Below are 19,500 nucleotides of genomic sequence, written 5' to 3'. Positions count from 1 at the left end.
ACAGAGGGAACCTTTGGTACAAAGCCCTTAATGTGATTGTATGGAGGGATGAGATAAGGAGTGACACTGTCTGTATGTCTTTAGGTGCTGTATGTAAGCAGAGTCGTCTGTCCGTCCGATCGCGGGAGAAAAGACGAACTACCCTGATCTGCACTTCACTGATTTATTCTGCCAGCAGACCCGGGGCGCACACACACACACACACACACACACACACACACACACACACACACACACACACACACACACACACACACACACACACACACACACACACACACCACAGCTCGTGGGGCTGGGTGATATTTGCGTACCCCCGCTGCTCCTCACACCGTCAGATATAAATGTGTTCCCTTTCATGAATAATTCAACCAGACGCTCAAACAAGCTTCAGCCATGCCTGTCCACCTTACTCAAAACCTGCTCTCCCTCTCTCTCTCCCTCCCTCCCTTTATCTCTCTCTCTCTGTCTTTCCCTCTCTCCATATCCTTCTCACCCCCACTTTCTCTCCATTTCTTCTCTCTCCCTCTCTCTCTCTCTCTCGGTCCCGCTCGCTCCCTGTCAATTGTCATTACCTGCTAGATGAGGAAAATGAATTGATTTGGCTTGGTGTGGAGCCTTCTGTATATGAAAGAGTCTGGAATTACAGGTCTGAACACAGCAGAATAGAACAGCATGAAACTGGCTGAGCTGCAAATAAACCACACCAACGACAACACACAGATCCACAGTGTTGCATTACCCATTCTGTCAAATATACGCTATCCACTCTGTCCAACATTCACAGTGAGAGAAGGGTGTTCTGTCATAATAAAGACAGATCCTTGTCAACCGTGTCCACTTACAGACAGCATCTACTTGATGAATATATATACTTGGAATTGGTTAGCTCTTACATTTGCACATGGAGCAGAGAAACAGTACTGAAAGATCTCCACAAACCCCTTTATCCAGCCTGACCTCTGTTCTCCAGGTAATCAAAATGTACACCTTAAGGCCAGAGAGCACCCTCATTAGAATCCCTACAACCAGCTACAGACTGCCCAGGGCCTGGTTCTGTCATCTCTCAGAGGATCTGGTCAGAATGTATTACCAGGAGCAGATGTTCCCACTGACCCTGCTGAACCATGCTGTTTCTGACCAACAGGGGGCCACACACCAGACTAGCGTACATACGGTACGGTATCAGAGCTGGCTCTTGATCTGATGCACCAGGCCACATAGCACGGATGAAAACAAACATGGAGCAGGATTATTTAGTAGGTTATTCTGAGAGACGGCTGGGTCTTGTATTGCATGGTCTATTGGAGTAATGCTGAGCAGAGACTTACTACTCCTAGAGGTTGGAGATTGGTATTCTGGTTGGTTTGAACTTATCAGTGGATGTTATCCATATGCATATATGTCAGCAGTAACAACAGGCCACACTACTACACAGCAGAGAGAGGGAACTCCTGATGCTATTACTGTCCACAGCATGTGTGTGTATCTGCGTGTACATGTGCCTGCATACATGTGTGGGTGTGTGTGCGTGTGTACATGCATGTGTATGTGTGCTATGGAAACCTACAGAAACAGCAACCCTCAATTAAAATGTTCCCCCATGAAGCCAGGGCTGGGTTCAAAGCTGGGCATGAAGCTGCCATGCCACTCGTGGTTAGGCCACCATTCTATGGCACTCAGATCACCGTTTCTGTTAAAGCCTGGAGGAAAATATCCCAGGCTTGGGTTCTGTTTTTAACAGGCAAGACTAAACATTACTAAACGTTCCACCATCTTATAAACAAAGAATATGTGTGTAAAACTAGCCAGAGCTGTAACGGCCGTCGTCGGTGGAAGAAGGTGAGGACCAAGGTGCGGCGTGGTAAGTATTCATGATTTTTAATAATAATCCAAACTGAACACTGAATAACAAAATAACAAAGAAACAACCGAAACAGTTCTGTCTGGTGCAAATACACAAAGACTGAAAACAACAACCCACAAAACACAATGGAAAACAGGCTACCTAAATATGGTTCTCAATCAGGGACAACGATTGACAGCTGCCTCTGATTGAGAACCATACCAGGACAAACAGAAAGAGAAAATTATAGAAAAACTAACATAGACAACCCACCCAAGACAACCCACCCAACTCACGCCCTGACCATACTAAAACAAAAGGTGCGGACTCCGGCTGCAAAACCTAAACCTATAGGGGAGGGTCTGGGTGGGTGTCTGTCCGCGGTGGCGGCTCTGGCAGCTCCGGACAGGAGGGAGTCTCCGGCAGCTCCGGACAGGAGGGAGACTTCGGCAGCTCCGGACAGGAGGGAACACCTGTAGGAAGGAGACGGAGAGACAGACTGGTGCGGGGGGCTGCCACCGTAGGGCTGGTGCGTGGAGGTGGCACCGGGTAGACCGGACCGTGCAGGCGCACTGGAGCTCTTGAGCACCGAGCCTGCCAAACCTTACCTGGTTGAATGCTCCCCGTAGCCAGGCCAGTGCGGCGAGGTGGAATAGCCCGCACTGGGCTGTGCGGGCGAACCGGGGACATGCGTACACCATGCGTAAGGCTGGTGCCATGTACACCGGCCCGAGGAGACGCACTGGAGACCAGATGCGCTGAGCTGGCTTCATGGCACCAGGCTCGATGCCCACTCTAGCCCGGCCAATACGAGGCGCTGCAATGTACCGCACCGGGCTATGCACACGCACCGGGGACACAGTGCGCCTCACGGCATAACACGGTGCCTGCTCAGTCCATCTCTCTCCACGGTAAGCACGGGGAGTTGGCGCAGGTCTCCTACCTGACTTCACCACTCCCCCCAATACATTTTTGGGGCTGCCTCTCGGGCCTCCTTGATCGCCATGCCAACTCCATTCACCGGTATTCTTCCTCACACTGTTCCAGAGAATCCCAGGCGGGCTACGGTACTCTCCCTGAGTCGACCGACCACCTGTCTATCTCCTCCCAAGTTGTGACATAGTCCAGATTCTCCTCCCATGTCCAGGAGTCCTGTGATCGCTGCTGCTGCTGCTGCCTGTTACAACGCTGCTTGGTCCTTTGGTGGTGGGTGGTTCTGTAAAGGCCGTCGTCGGTGGAAGAAGGTGAGGACCAAGGTCCAGCGTGGTAAGTGTTAATGATATTTAATAATAATCCAAACTGAACACTGAATAACAAAATAACAAAGAAACAACCGAAACAGTTCTGTCTGGTGCAAATACACAAAAACTGAAAACAACCCACAAAACACAATGGAAAACAGGCTACCTAAATATGGTTCTCAATCAGGGACAATGATTGACAGCTGCCTCTGATTGAGAACCATACCAGGCCAAACACAGAAAAGAAAATCATAGAAAAACTAACATAGACAACCCACCCCACTCACGCCCTGACCATACTAAAACAAAAGACAAAACAAAGGAACTAAGGTCAGAACGTGACAAGAGCTCATGTCTCTTTGGGACTGGGATTAAATAAGTCAATGGCAATAACTGAAGAGTGAGAGGTCAAATGAATCAAACCAGAAAACAGGTTAGTTATTCTATTTCTACAATGAAACTGTGGCTTTTTGAAATTCATCTTAAAATACATTTTACACAAATCAAATATCTTGATCCTCTACTGCTGACTCACATATCCAGTTGGCACTGTAACACTCACCACATACTCAAATACCTGTTCTGAGCTAGCCCTGTAACATGATGTACTACAGTACCCATGATGCTCTGTGCAACATATCCAGATGGCTCTCTGACACTCACCACATACTCAAAGACCAGCGTCAGGGTTTCCTTGGTGTGGATGATGTCATGGAGCAGCACGATGTTGGAGTGCTTCAGACCTTTCAGAAGAGATGCTAGGAAAACACAGGATACAGTATTATTATCATGATGAAGCAGTTACATGCTAAACTACCATCAGTATTACCATTTATTTACAATATGATAAAGAAAACAATAGAATAGAATATAGCCTAACATAATAGAATAGAATGGAATACAGCCTAATATAATAGGATACAGCCTAATATAATAGAATATAGGCTATTATAATAGAATAGAATATAGCCTAACATAATAGAATAGAATATAGCCTAGCATAATAGAATAGAATATAGCCTAGCATAATAGAATAGAATATAGCCTAGCATAATAGAATAGAATATAGCCTAGCATAATAGAATAGAATATAGCCTAGCATAATATAATAGAATATAGCCTAGAATAATTGAATAGAATATAGCCTAGAATAATTGAATAGAATATAGCCTAGCCTAATTGAATAGAATATAGCCTAGCATAATAGAATAGAATATAGCCGAACATAATATAATATAATATAGGCTAATAGAACAGAATAGAATATAACACAATAGAATAGAATATAAGCTTTTAGAATAGAATAGAATATAGCCTAGTATAATAGAATATAATAGAATATAGCCTAGTATAATAGAATAGAATATAGCCTAATATAATATATTCTATCATAATAGAATAGAATATAGCTTAGCATAATAAAATATAATATAGCCTAATAGAATATAATAGAATATAGCCTAATATAATAAAATAGAAAAAGCCTAATATAATAGAACATAGCCTAATAAAATATAATATAATAGAACAAAATATAGCCTAGCATAATATAATAGAATATAGCCTAACATAATATAATATAGCCTAATAGAAAATAATATAGCCTAACATAATAGAATAGAATATAGCCTAGCATAAAAGAATAGAATATAGCCTAACATAATAAAATAGAATAGAATATAGCCTAAAATAATATAATATAGCCTAATAGAATAGAATATAGCCTAACATAATAAAATAGAATAGAATATAGCCTAAAATAATATAATATAGCCTAATAGAATAGAATATAGCCTAACATAATAGAATAGAATATAGCCTAGCATAATAGAATAGAATAGAATATAGCCTAAAATAATATAATATAGCCTAATAGAATAGAATATAGCCTAAAATAATATAATATAGCCTAATAGAAAAGAATATAGCCTAGCATAAAATAATAGAATATAGCCTAACATAATAAAATAGAATAGAATATAGCCTAAAATAATATAATATAGCCTAATAGAATAGAATATAGCCTAACATAATAAAATAGAATAGAATATAGCCTATAATAATATAATATAGCCTAATAAAATAGAATATAGCCTAACATAATAGAATAGAATATAGCCTAGCATAATAGAATAGAATATAGCCTAACATAATAAAATGGAATATAGCCTAATAGAATATAATAGAATAGTGGATGGTAATAGTAAGAATAGAATAGAACCGAAATGATTAGAAAATAATAGAATGGAATGGAATGAAATTAAATGGAATAGAAAATAAAATACAATTATAGAATAGTTACTAGCAAAAACATAGCAATCATAGATTTGCCACCAACTTTTTGAGAGTAGAAACATTGAGAGAGAGAGTAAAGAGAGAGAGAGTAAAGAGAGAGAGAGAGAGTAAAGAGAGAGAGAGAGTAAAGAGAGAGAGAGAGAGAGAGTAAGAGAGAGAGTAAAGAGAGAGAGTAAAGAGAGAGAGTAAGAGAGAGAGAGAGAGAGAGTAAAGAGAGAGAGATAGTAAGAGAGAAAGTAAAGAGAGAGAGAGAGTAAAGAGAGAGAGAGAGTAAGAGAGAGAGAGTAAAGAGAGAGAGAGAGTAAAGAGAGAGAGAGAGTAAAGAGAGAGAGAGAGAGAGAGTAAAAGAGAGAGAGAGAGAAGAGAGAGTAAAAGAGAGAGAGAGTAAGAGAGAGTAAAGAGAGAGAGAGAGAGTAAGAGAGAGGAAGAGCGAGAGAGAGGGAGAGAGAAAGAGAGAGAGGGTAAAGAGAGAGAGAAAGAGAGTAAGAGAGAGAGTAAAGAGAGAAAGAGTAAAGAGAGAGAGAGAGAGAGTAAAGAGAGAGAGAGAGTAAGAGAGAGAGAAAGTAAAGAGAGAGAGAGTAAAGAGAGAGAAAGAGAGAGAAAGAGAGAGCGAGAGCGAGAGAGAGGGAGAGAGAAAGAGAGATAGGGTAAAGAGAGTAAAGAGAGTAAAGAGACAGAAAGCCAAAGCCTTGGGGAGGGACCATCACTCCCATTATTTGGGATGCAAAGCTCTGTGTCTATTGTGTCAGCTTGCGGGCCGGGCGTGAACAGAGCAATTAGTGGTAATGGTCAGCGTCGCTCTAAACCCTCGCTGGAGGAGCCGTGCTGCGCTGTTTCAACTGGTGGCTACGGAGGGAGAGAACACTTCACACAACGCCTTTTCATGTGTTTGAAAGATGTGATCTGAGGCACTACGGCTCCACCTCTCCCTCCACCCATTACTGAGGAGACACAATCACCACAGCTGGGCCAAACAAACAGTTGTCAGAAATCTTATCTCGTTAAGAGCTAAACAACACAGGGAACGGTCTCATTTAGAACAGAGAGCGGGAGCGGCATATTAAGTGTGTTTTTATTATGAGAAACCTAAATGAGATTTTCAGACTGTTGCGAATGTGATTAATTTAGCAAACAGCAATTCTGTTTCAAGGGCACAGCGAGAGAGAAAACCAACGGCATCCTGATTTGCAGAGCACACAGCACAGAGCCATTGTGCATTAACACCTAAAGCACTGAAACCCCTAAAGATCAAAGGCAATGCTCCTCTCACGCATATCTGTCCTAGTGGTATAGACACGAGCTACTTCAAATGCCCTCCTGACACACAGAGACTGACTGTGTTGGTAGTGTTATTGTGTGTGCCCATGCTCACACACATGCACGCCTAGATACATGCACGGATGCGCACATGCATGCACTCACGCACTCATACACAAACACACACCTGGGTCCTCTCTCAGGGGTGTAGGTATTGCTTTCAACACCGCCCTGTAATTCTGTCCACGTTTCCACTCTGGGAGCATCTCGGCCCAGTAATCGCTGAATTAGTTAAATTTCAAAGTGCTTTTCTGATCTGCTCACCGGGGGAGAGAGGGATGGGGGGGGGAAGGGAGGGAGGGAGGCCGGGGTGGGGATGAGGAGGAGTGAAGAGTGGCTGGTGCATAGCTCTCAGCTCAGTTCATCAGCCCAGGATCCCACAGATCAAACAGCCAGAATCGTTTTCTCATCTAATTTTCTCATCTAAATGAAGCAAGGCTCCAGCCCAGCCAGGCCCGGCACTGCCTATGGAGGTGAGTCTGCCACATATTTCTCACACCCACCCACATTCAGGAACCTCCAAGCCTTCTAGCTACTCAGCTCCAGTTAGCCAGAACACCAAAGACTGCTAGCCAACCTTCACACAACTTGACCTGCTGTGACACACGGCCAGGGACCAGGAGAAAGCACCCTAGCGCCAAGAACATCCCTCTGAAGTGATTTAGTCCAGCGTCATGACAGAACGCTATGCAGACGAATAAGGTAGACATGGCCCATGGGATGGGTTATTGGTTTTCATAAGGCTGAAACTCAGTCAGATCCTTATCTAACTAACACCAGAGGCAGTTTTATAATTGGGCTGTGCTGGTAAAGGCTTCAGATTTGGCTTTTCTAGATGAGACATTTTTTGTTAGAGACGTTAGCTCCCCTCTCTCTGACAACCCTCTGAACTAACAGTCACCATTACACAAACAACAAGTCCACTTAACCCACGTACCTAGAATAAAAACACAACGTTATCGTCAAACTCTTAAAGTCCAATTAAAGTGAACTCTACAGTATTTAGACTGTACAGGAGCCTAATCCTAATGTAACCCTTCAGGGTGTGACAGAGACCCACCTTCTCTGATGGCAGTGAACGGTGTCCCCTCCTCCTCCTGCAGACGAATCACTTTCAGGGCTACCAGCTTGCCGTTCACCCTGGCAACAAGAAGATAAGGCACCCCAACACGTTACACTTCATCCCATGAAAAAAGGACTCAATAATGAGGCAAGCAGTGAATGGAGAGAATGGTAGATTTCTGTAAGTCAATGAAAAGCAATTTAGGAGCACTGAGGTGAGACTTAGTAGAAGACCAGAAGATTAAATAAAATGAACCTCACCAATCAAATCCATTGTAGTGAAGAAAAACACATACAAAGTAACTTCATTACAGTGAAAAATTACCTCAATGCATTTCAATCCATTTATGGCTATGACATTTTTTCATTTGCTACATTTTAATTATCAGAACCTTGGACATTTTACCGCTATGCACGAACAGGAAAAAAAAGGAAAATAACAAAACAATAACTCTTAAAAACAATCGTTAAATAATTCCATTCCAAAGTGATTTAATAAAACAAATTGTATTTCATGGTTGGGGAGTGCAGATTTGTTATTAGTGTAATATGGAAAATAAATGAATATGGAATATGGACAGTAATTGTTATTATCCATAACCACTTTACTGCTTCATGATTACAAGCAGTTATGTGCATTTCAATTGGTCATATACAGTTATGTGCATTTCAAATGGTCATATACAGTTATGTGCATTTCAAATGGTCATATACAGTTATGTGCATTTCAATTGGTCATATACAGTCATGTGCATTTCAATTGGTCATATACAGTCATGTGCATTTCAATTGGTCATATACAGTCATGTGCATTTCAATTGGTCATATACAGTTATGTGCATTTCAAATGGTCATATACAGTCATGTGCATTTCAATTGGTCATATACAGTCATGTGCATTTCAAAAGGTCATATACAGTCATGTGCATTTCAAAAGGTCATATACAGTCATGTGCATTTCAAATGGTCATATACAGTCATGTGCATTTCAATTGGTCATATACAGTCATGTGCATTTCAATTGGTCATATACAGTTATGTGCATTTCAAATGGTCATATACAGTTATGTGCATTTCAAATGGTCATATACAGTCATGTGCATTTCAAATGGTCATATACAGTCATGTGCATTTCAATTGGTCATATACAGTTATGTGCATTTCAAATGGTCATATACAGTCATGTGCATTTCAAATGGTCATATACAGTCATGTGCATTTCAAAAGGTCATATACAGTCATGTGCATTTCAAAAGGTCATATACAGTCATGTGCATTTCAAAAGGTCATATACAGTCATGTGCATTTCAAATGGTCATATACAGTCATGTGCATTTCAATTGGTCATATACAGTCATGTGCATTTCAATTGGTCATATACAGTTATGTGCATTTCAAATGGTCATATACAGTTATGTGCATTTCAATTGGTCATATACAGTCATGTGCATTTCAATTGGTCATATACAGTCATGTGCATTTCAATTGGTCATATACAGTCATGTGCATTTCAATTGGTCATATACAGTCATGTGCATTTCAATTGGTCATATACAGTTATGTGCATTTCAAATGGTCATATACAGTCATGTGCATTTCAAATGGTCATATACAGTTATGTGCATTTCAATTGGTCATATACAGTCATGTGCATTTCAATTGGTCATATACAGTCATGTGCATTTCAATTGGTCATATACAGTCATGTGCATTTCAATTGGTCATATACAGTCATGTGCATTTCAATTGGTCATATACAGTTATGTGCATTTCAAATGGTCATATACAGTCATGTGCATTTCAATTGGTCATATACAGTCATGTGCATTTCAAAAGGTCATATACAGTCATGTGCATTTCAAAAGGTCATATACAGTCATGTGCATTTCAAATGGTCATATACAGTCATGTGCATTTCAAATGGTCATATACAGTCATGTGCATTTCAAATGGTCATATACAGTTATGTGCATTTCAATTGGTCATATACAGTCATGTGCATTTCAATTGGTCATATACAGTTATGTGCATTTCAAATGGTCATATACAGTCATGTGCATTTCAAAAGGTCATATACAGTCATGTGCATTTCAAAAGGTCATATACAGTCATGTGCATTTCAAAAGGTCATATACAGTCATGTGCATTTCAAATGGTCATATACAGTCATGTGCATTTCAAATGGTCATATACAGTCATGTGCATTTCAAATGGTCATATACAGTCATGTGCATTTCAAATGGTCATATACAGTTATGTGCATTTCAATTGGTCATATACAGTTATGTGCATTTCAAATGGTCATATACAGTTATGTGCATTTCAAATGGTCATATACAGTTATGTGCATTTCAATTGGTCATATACAGTCATGTGCATTTCAAATGGTCATATACAGTCATGTGCATTTCAAATGGTCATATACAGTTATGTGCATTTCAATTGGTCATATACAGTTATGTGCATTTCAATTGGTCATATACAGTTATGTGCATTTCAAATGGTCATATACAGTCATGTGCATTTCAAATGGTCATATACAGTCATGTGCATTTCAATTGGTCATATACAGTCATGTGCATTTCAATTGGTCATATACAGTCATGTGCATTTCAATTGGTCATATACAGTTATGTGCATTTCAAATGGTCATATACAGTCATGTGCATTTCAATTGGTCATATACAGTCATGTGCATTTCAATTGGTCATATACAGTCATGTGCATTTCAATTGGTCATATACAGTCATGTGCATTTCAATTGGTCATATACAGTTATGTGCATTTCAAATGGTCATATACAGTTATGTGCATTTCAAATGGTCATATACAGTTATGTGTATTTCAAATGGTCATATACAGTCATGTGCATTTCAATTGGTCATATACAGTCATGTGCATTTCAATTGGTCATATACAGTTATGTGCATTTCAAATGGTCATATACAGTCATGTGCATTTCAAATGGTCATATACAGTCATGTGCATTTCAATTGGTCATATACAGTCATGTGCATTTCAAAAGGTCATATACAGTTATGTGCATTTCAAATGGTCATATACAGTCATGTGCATTTCAAAAGGTCATATACAGTTATGTGCATTTCAAATGGTCATATACAGTCATGTGCATTTCAATTGGTCATATACAGTTATGTGCATTTCAAATGGTCATATACAGTTATATGCATTTCAATTGGTCATATACAGTCATGTGCATTTCAATTGGTCATATACAGTCATGTGCATTTCAATTGGTCATATATGCAGTCATATACAGTCATGTCATTTCAATTGGTCATATATACAGTCATATGCATTTCAAATGGTCATATAGTATGTGCATTTCAAATGGTGGTCATGTGCATTTCAATTGGTCATATACAGTTATGTGCATTTCAATTGGTCATATACAGTTATGTGCATTTCAAATGGTCATATGTGCATTTCAATTGGTCATATACAGTCATGTGCATTTCAATTGGTCATATACAGTCATGTGCATTTCAATTGGTCATATACAGTCATGTGCATTTCAATTGGTCATATACAGTTATGCATTTCAAATGGCATTTCATTTCAATGGTCATATACAGTCATGTGCATTTCAATTGGTCATATACAGTCATGTGCATTTCAATTGGTCATATACAGTTATGTGCATTTCAATTGGTCATATACAGTTATGTGCATTTCAAATGGTCATGGTCATATACAGTTATGTGCATTTCAATTGGTCATATACAGTTATGTGCATTTCAATTGGTCATATACAGTCATGTGCATTTCAATTGGTCATATACAGTCATGTGCATTTCAATTGGTCATATACAGTCATGTGCATTTCAATTGGTCATATACAGTCATGTGCATTTCAATTGGTCATATACAGTCATGTGCATTTCAATTGGTCATATACAGTTATGTGCATTTCAAATGGTCATATACAGTTATGTGTATTTCAAATGGTCATATCAGTTATGTGCATTTCAATTGGTCATATACAGTCATATGCATTTCAATTGGTCATATACAGTCATGTGCATTTCAATTGGTCATATACAGTCATGTGCATTTCAATTGGTCATATACAGTTATGTGCATTTCAAATGGTCATATACAGTCATATGCATTTCAATTGGTCATATACAGTCATGTGCATTTCAATTGGTCATATACAGTCATGTGCATTTCAATTGGTCATATACAGTCATGTGCATTTCAATTGGTCATATACAGTTATGTGCATTTCAAATGGTCATATACAGTTATGTGTATTTCAAATGGTCATATACAGTTATGTGCATTTCAATTGGTCATATACAGTCATGTGCATTTCAATTGGTCATATACAGTTATGTGCATTTCAATTGGTCATATACAGTTATGTGCATTTCAATTGGTCATATACAGTCATGTGCATTTCAAATGGTCATATACAGTTATGTGCATTTCAATTGGTCATATACAGTTATGTGCATTTCAATTGGTCATATACAGTCATGTAGGCTCAGAAGCCTTTTTTTAAACCATTTTAACAATCACACTAAGGTATTTAACTGTTACCCAGGAAGTATTTGATATTGAGATAAAAACAGCTGCATTGAACCTTTATATGAACATTGTTTAGGCACTCACTTGCTCTTCCCTTTGTATACTGTGGCGTACGAGCCTTCTCCCAGCTTCTCAAGCTTCTCATAGGAATCAGCCTTCCCGAACTTGGGGCTTGTGGGCTGAAACAGAGAGAGAGAGAATATAATTCAGGAAAAGAGACCAATTACAGTAGAGAGGACTCAGTTTGGGTGTATTAAGTGAGAGAGCAGCCTTAGGGACAATCTTATATCTGTGTAGACTATGGAAGCGCCACAGCACTTGGGAGTCTGGCTGATGTAACGGCATTGTTACCAAACAATAATGTTAACCCTAAAAAAGCTACAATACGTGCTATTTCACAAGGAGGGACATGGTACGGTAGATGTTGTGGTTTGGGTCAAGAGGCCTAAAGACAACAACACCAGAAACACTCTGTAACACCAGACACTTCTGACCCTGCTGGCACACAGCCTGTAGAAAAATGGCACGGTCTGTTTCACTGGTTTCTACTCTGGATGATGGAAAGCTTCCAGTCATCCAGGAAATGGGTTGTGTAGGATTTCACACACAGAGACTCTGTAATAAAGGTCTGGAGGAAATATCTCTGCTGCAGCAAGCAGGACCGAACACGTTTGAAAGAAAAAAAATTGTAGTATGTGCTTTGTTTATCTCAGAAGATCTCAAGAGTATATTGCTTTTAAGCCACTTCAGACCCCTATTCCACACTTCTCTAACTAATTTTCGTATTTTTAGAGTTCATTGGTAAGATAACAGTGCAGAAGGTGTACGCTATGCAGGTACAACCATTTTATTAAACGAGTTTTGGCTGCATGGTATTGACAATCAACTGTTGAATGAATATAGGACGGGTCCTATCAATGATTGAATGAAGATGGTACCCGTTCTATCATTGGAAAACAGCAGGTAGGTCCTATAGAGGTGGAACAAATCCTGACCGTGTCATGTTTCTCTCGAAGCGTTCCATGGGGATCATGAAGGATCATGGGACAGAGGTGACACCAGTCAGATGAATTAAGGCCACTGAAGGCAGACCTGGCTCTCAAGAGAAGACAGGCTATGTGCACACTGCCCACAAAATGAGGTGGAAACTGAGCTGCACTTCCTAACCTCCTGCCCAATGTATGACCATATTAGAGACACATATTTCAGACACAGACCCACAAAGAATTAGAAAACAAATACAATTTTGATGAACTCTCATATCATTTGGGTTTAATACCTGGCCAGGGTAACAGGAGAACAGAGGACACAACAAGCTACTGGATCGGTTTCATAATAGTGTGTCATGTTTAGGGCCTGTTCGATTTGATCCACTCTTACTAATGTTACAGACACACTTTTCAATTATTTAGATACGGGGACAGTAAAGGAAATAAAAGAGACAGACAGACAGACAGACAGACAGACAGACAGACAGACAGACAGACAGACAGACAGACAGACAGACAGACAGACAGACAGACAGACAGACAGACAGACAGACAGACAGACAGACAGACAGACAGACAGAATTAACACTCATGCATTTGTCTTGAACTCTTCACAGAAATGTGGTGAGAAAAAACCCATTACCCATAACACACTGCACCTGACATTTCAGCTTCCTCCAAAATCTCTCTCTATCTCAGACAATCAGGCCCAAAATGAACTCAACTAGAAAGTCTCAACCTCCATCAGCAACTCTTCTCTGGAGGAAACTGTGTGTGTGTGTGTGTGTGTGTGTGTGTGTGTGTGTGTGTGGGTGTGGGTGTGTGTGCGTGCATTCGAGTGACTGACTGAGTGAGTGAGTGAGTTAGTTAGTGAGTGCGTGAGTGCAGGGTGTGCGTGTGTGTGTGTGTGTGTGTGTGTGTGTGTGTGTGTGTGTGTCCATCCATGCATGTGTCTGTGTGTCATCAAGAGTCTAGCCCTTCTCTTACATTCCATTATTTTATTTAAGAATAACTGAAAAGAACAATGACTGACAGCAATATAACCTGTTGTGGACCTGTCTGTCCTTTCAGTGATATAGCATTTCAGCCCTGGTGGCAGACAGACATAAAATATATCTGCTATCTCTTACTGTTGTCATACTTTAAATACAGGGGCTTCTAGAGGTTCTGGCTGCTGTAATGTCTCTGTTTTATCTCTGTTTTATCATTTAAAGAGCGAGTGGACCAGGCGAGAGCTCAGGGAAAGCTCCAACACATTCCAGACAATCCCTGCGGAATAACTCAGTTCTCCCGTCATCACTGTCTCTCTCTGGGCAGTGTGGGCACACACGCTCACACAAACACACACGCATGTACGCGCACATACACACACACGCATGCAAAAAAGCACACAAGCACACACATGCAAACACGCACTCACAGATTTTAGCAGTGTCTTCTTCCCTCTGGTTGCTATCTAGTCATCTCCTGCAGCCCCACTAATAAGTCCATGCAGCATTTCTGAGGGTTTAATAAACAAAGAAATTCCCCTGGGAGATGACAGGGAGTGAAACAGTATCTGTGAAACCCAGCTGGACTGGCTGCAGGCAGCTCACACATCTCAACCTATTACAGGCCAAATACAGGGCTGTTAAACGCCCCTATAGGGTCTGGTAGGACCAACAACGGGATCTGCTGCAACATGGAATCTGCTGCAACATGGAATCTGCTGCAACATGGAATTTGCTACAACACAGAAGCTGCTGCAACATGGATCCTGCTACAACACTAAATCTGCTGCAACATAAAATCTGCTGCAACACAGAAGCTGCTGCAACATGGAATCTGCTACAACATGGAATCTGCTACAACATGGAATTTGCTACAACATGGAATCTGCTACAACATGGAATCTGCTACAACATGGAATCTGCTACAACATGGAATCTGCTACAACATGGAATCTGCTACAACATGGAATCTGCTGCAACATGGAATCTGCTACAACATGGAATCTGCTACAACATGGAATCTGCTACAACATGGAATCTGCTACAACATGGAATCTGCTACAACATGGAATCTGCTACAACATGGAATTTGCTACAACACAGAGGCTGCTGCAACATGGAATCTGCTACAACACGAAATCTGCTGCAACACAAAATCTGCTGCAACACAGAATCTGCTGCAACATGGAATCTGCTACAACATGGAATCTGCTACAACATGGAATCTGCTACAACACGGAATCTGCTACAACATGGAATCTGCTACAACATGGAATCTGCTGCAACATGGAATCTGCTACAACATGGAATCTGCTGCAACATGGAATCTGCTACAACACGGAATCTGCTACAACATGGAATCTGCTACAACACGGAATCTGCTGCAACACGAAATCTGCTGCAACACAAACACACTCAGCTAGTGTCTGTTATACAGTAAAGGGAGTAGAGCCTGATCCAGGACCAGATATATCCCCAAAGATACCGCCAACAAACACAGGAGTACTAAGGGTAGTTTATTCAGCCAACAGCCTGGTGAGCCAACACAAACACGTACTCAGGGCCAGTCAATGTGTGAAGCGGCTCTCCAGTGGATGGTTTAGCAGCACACAGGTTGATTATTAGAGAAATGGAGGTCAGGGTTAAGGGTGAGACACATCACTAGCCTGATTTTCTGAGGGCCTACTACCTGGCCAGATACCCCCACTTTCCCCACCAGTTAACAAGGAATTGGAGGTCTCTGGGTAGAGGGGTAAGGTGGGGGCCCTGGGGGGCTACAGTTCAGCTTTGCCTCTCTCTCTCAATTCAATGTATCTCTCTCTCCCTCTCTCTCTGTCTCCTCCTCCAGGCTAAGTGCCCCTTGTACTGTACATCTCATGCATTTTTCATGTCTATGAATGTTCAACCAAATTGATTCTATGTGGGGTTTTCTCTTTCAGCCTTTTATTTTATATCTGTTTCTAGGCTTTGACCCCATCCCCCTCTCTCTGTCCTCTCTCTGTCCTCTGGTGGTGGATGGTACATACCTCAAGTCTCTTCCTGCCTACCCCATGCTGGTACAGTACTGTGAGCTAAAGACCCTACTGAAGTTATTTGACATTAGCCATTTAATGTTCTACAACAGGAGTGCAGAGCTCTGGTCCTCAAGGGCAGCAGGGGCAGCGTACACCAGGTGTTTGTCCTTGGCTTTTAATAAGACATTCATTACAATCTGGTGAGCCAGGTGTGCGGACCCTCTGGACAGTCAGTAGCATTAACTGGTTGATTACATGTCCGGGAGAGAGAGCTGAAACCTAACAGCAGGACTGTGGTCCGCGAGGACTGTAGCTCCGAGCTGTGCACCAATATACTATTGGAAATACTAGAACATCACTGGAATTATAAGTGGTTCAGCATGAAATGTTGATAAGAGAAGTAGGCAGGGAAAGATGGCTGATGGCTACAGTCGCCTAAGCAAGAGGACCATTACATTTACATTACACTTACATCAATTTACATTGTTAGATGTGTTGTGGCCCAAACAAATCATACTGAAAAATGACTAATTACAGAAATGCCGACAGGCAATTAGTCAAGAATAATATAATAGTTATTACATCTTATTGTGTTTGTACAATAATAATAATTGAGCTAAATGAAAATAGATTGAGGACACGATTTGAAACATGTCTAATCTACATGATTAAGCAATACAGGTCTTCTGGTAACAACATTCAATTAGCCACCAAATGGAAATGACATTCTAGTTAGCTTGTTTTCTCATTTTCAGAGCATCAATCTTAACCTAACGTAGGAGGCGTAAAATAAACGCCCGAGGGAAGTCGGATGAAAACGGAAGCATCGCCTCTTCTCTGCTTTTCCCCTGAAAAGTGGATGATTCCAGTGACACCCAACCGGATGCACCCTCACATCCATCTAAATCAACTTTTAAATGCCAAAACAAAACACTAGCAAATAAAGAATACAATCTGAGTTTCGATGATGTTTTCTCCCATTATTGTCTGATGTTATTGCCATAGCATTGTGTGCTGTATATTAGTGACTGTACGTATAGACTGCACAGTGTATTGTATACATTTAAAAACAAACAAAAAACAATGTTTTAAGTGAGAAGTAGGCATTGGTCTGAAATTCACATGAGCATCACAATGCATACTTCACCCATGCTCTACCAAGGTCTTCCAGCACACCACTTTGACCTACTACAGTAGCTATGTTGGTATTGTACTTCCAACAATGTGTAGGCAGGTTGCTTTGATTCAGACCTTTTCAAACAGCCTAATTTTCACACTCTTAGAGGAGGTGCTCCCACCATGATGTGATTTGTACCGCATACAAGGTAATGTATTGTATGTATTCTTTCCACCCCACCACCCCACACTAAGGCAATACAAGTCAAAGTAAACAATAATGACAAATGGCAACAGATTTTTTTTCATTGTTATTAGTATTTATTTCATATTAACAGCTGAATTTCTATAGAGAAGCGAAAAGACAGAATCCCATTTAAGACAATATGGCATAAACTGGAAATGTTTTCCCTGATCTCTTTTAACAAGACAATGGAGAAAGCTCCTGGAAAATAAAATAATCAACATGTACCCATGAACTATTTACATGAAAATGTACTTTCAAGTTTTCTGAAGAAAGGCCGAGTACTACACTACCTGTAAACAATAGTGAGTTATCACAAAAGAAACCAAAAGAAAAAAGCCTGTATGACCCTTCGGCTCGTCAATAGCAATTTTAGTAACTCCTGATACAAACACCGTGACAAATGACAAACTGCTGAGAAACACCTGTAACAAAAAGTACAAAACACTTCTAAGAATAAATATTTACAAATCTGACATTGGATAGGTGCTCTAAATCCTTTAGCCACACATGTTTTTAGTAATGTTGTACACAGCTGTCCAACTCCAGTAAAAGAGCACACATTCCCACGTATATAAACGGCAGTATAAATATGAAATTAGATGGAACAGAACATACATAACTGCTACTGATAGTGTGTGATGTACTGTGTGAATATGAATAAGCGTAGGTCGTTGCTCAGCGAGACGTGGGCCAGCATGAAGAATTTCTTAGCTTCTCAAATGACAGAAAGTGGCTCCTGAAAAGGAGAATCGTTTACAACCTGTGCTACTTATCTCATGTATTTGTAACGTAGGGATGGCGTGCATCTGACAGATGAGGGCAGAGAGCTGGTCTCTCCACTGTTCTCCCCTCTGTAGGAGCACGACGCTCGCACCCGTACACGTCAAGCTCCATGTCCCTTGCCACTCAACGATGCCCAACAAACCGAAAGGCTCTTTTAAGAAACACCTAATATATTAAAGTAAGCCCACATTGTGCGTACAACAGTGTATGTGTGTGTGGGAAAGGGATGGCGGTGTCAAAAACTATACACGAAAGAGAATGGTCAAAATAGCCACACCGGTAGGCAAATCCAAACCCAGCGTGGTGATGCTAAGCGTTACACTACGGACCCTGTTATAGATACAGTTCAAGTCGGAGGTTTACATACACCTTAGCCAAATATATTTAAACTCAGTTTCTCACAATTCCTGACATTTAATCCTAGTAAAAATTCCCTGTTTTTAGGTCAGTTAGGATCACCACTTTATTTCAAGAATGTGAAATGTCAGAATAATAGTAGAGAGAATGATTTATTTCAGCTTTTATTTCTTTCAACACATTCCCAGTGGGTCAGAAGTTTACATACACTCAATTAGTATGTGATAGCATTGCCTTTAAATTGTTTAACTTGGGACAAACATTTCGGGTAGCCTTCCACAAGCTTCCCACATTAAGTTGAGTGAATTGTGGCCCATTCCTCTTGGCAGAGCTGGTGTAACTGAGTCAGGTTTGTAGTAGGCCTCCTTGCTCGCACACGCTTTTTCAGTTCTGCCCACAAATGTTCTATAGGATTGAGATCAGGGCTTTGTAATGGCCACTCCAATACCTTGACTTTGTTGTCCTTACCAAACGAACTTACTGACTGATTACTTAAGATGTTGCTTCAATATATCCATGTTATTTTCCTGCCTCGTGATGCCATCTATTTTGTGAAGTGCACCAGTCCGTCCTGCAGCAAAGCACCCCCACAACATGATGCTGCCACCCCGTGCTTCACGGTTGGGATGGTGTTCTTCAGCTTGCAAGCCTCCCCATTTTTCTTCCAAACCTAACATTGGTTATTATGG

The 19,500-nt window shown here is 40.6% G+C and overlaps 1 protein-coding gene across 2 annotated transcripts in view; it reads right to left on the bottom strand.

Moving 5' to 3' along the window:
• Nucleotides 1–19,500, bottom strand: part of LOC115102465 (cyclin-dependent kinase 14) — a 273,353-nt gene that overhangs the window by 181,120 nt on the left and 72,733 nt on the right. For both annotated transcript variants that reach the window (XM_065008563.1, XM_065008569.1), the window contains 3 exons: nt 12,400–12,494; nt 7,760–7,839; nt 3,751–3,845 (listed from right to left, as the gene is read on the bottom strand). In XM_065008563.1, the coding sequence (XP_064864635.1) occupies nt 3,751–3,845; nt 7,760–7,839; nt 12,400–12,494 (270 nt within the window). The remainder of the gene's footprint in view (nt 1–3,750; nt 3,846–7,759; nt 7,840–12,399; nt 12,495–19,500) is intronic.

Source organism: Oncorhynchus nerka, linkage group LG3 (assembly GCF_034236695.1).
Source record: "Oncorhynchus nerka isolate Pitt River linkage group LG3, Oner_Uvic_2.0, whole genome shotgun sequence".
Classification (NCBI taxonomy): domain Eukaryota; kingdom Metazoa; phylum Chordata; class Actinopteri; order Salmoniformes; family Salmonidae; genus Oncorhynchus; species Oncorhynchus nerka.
Note: the sequence above shows the minus strand (reverse complement) of the source record. Positions and strands in the feature narration are given on the sequence as shown.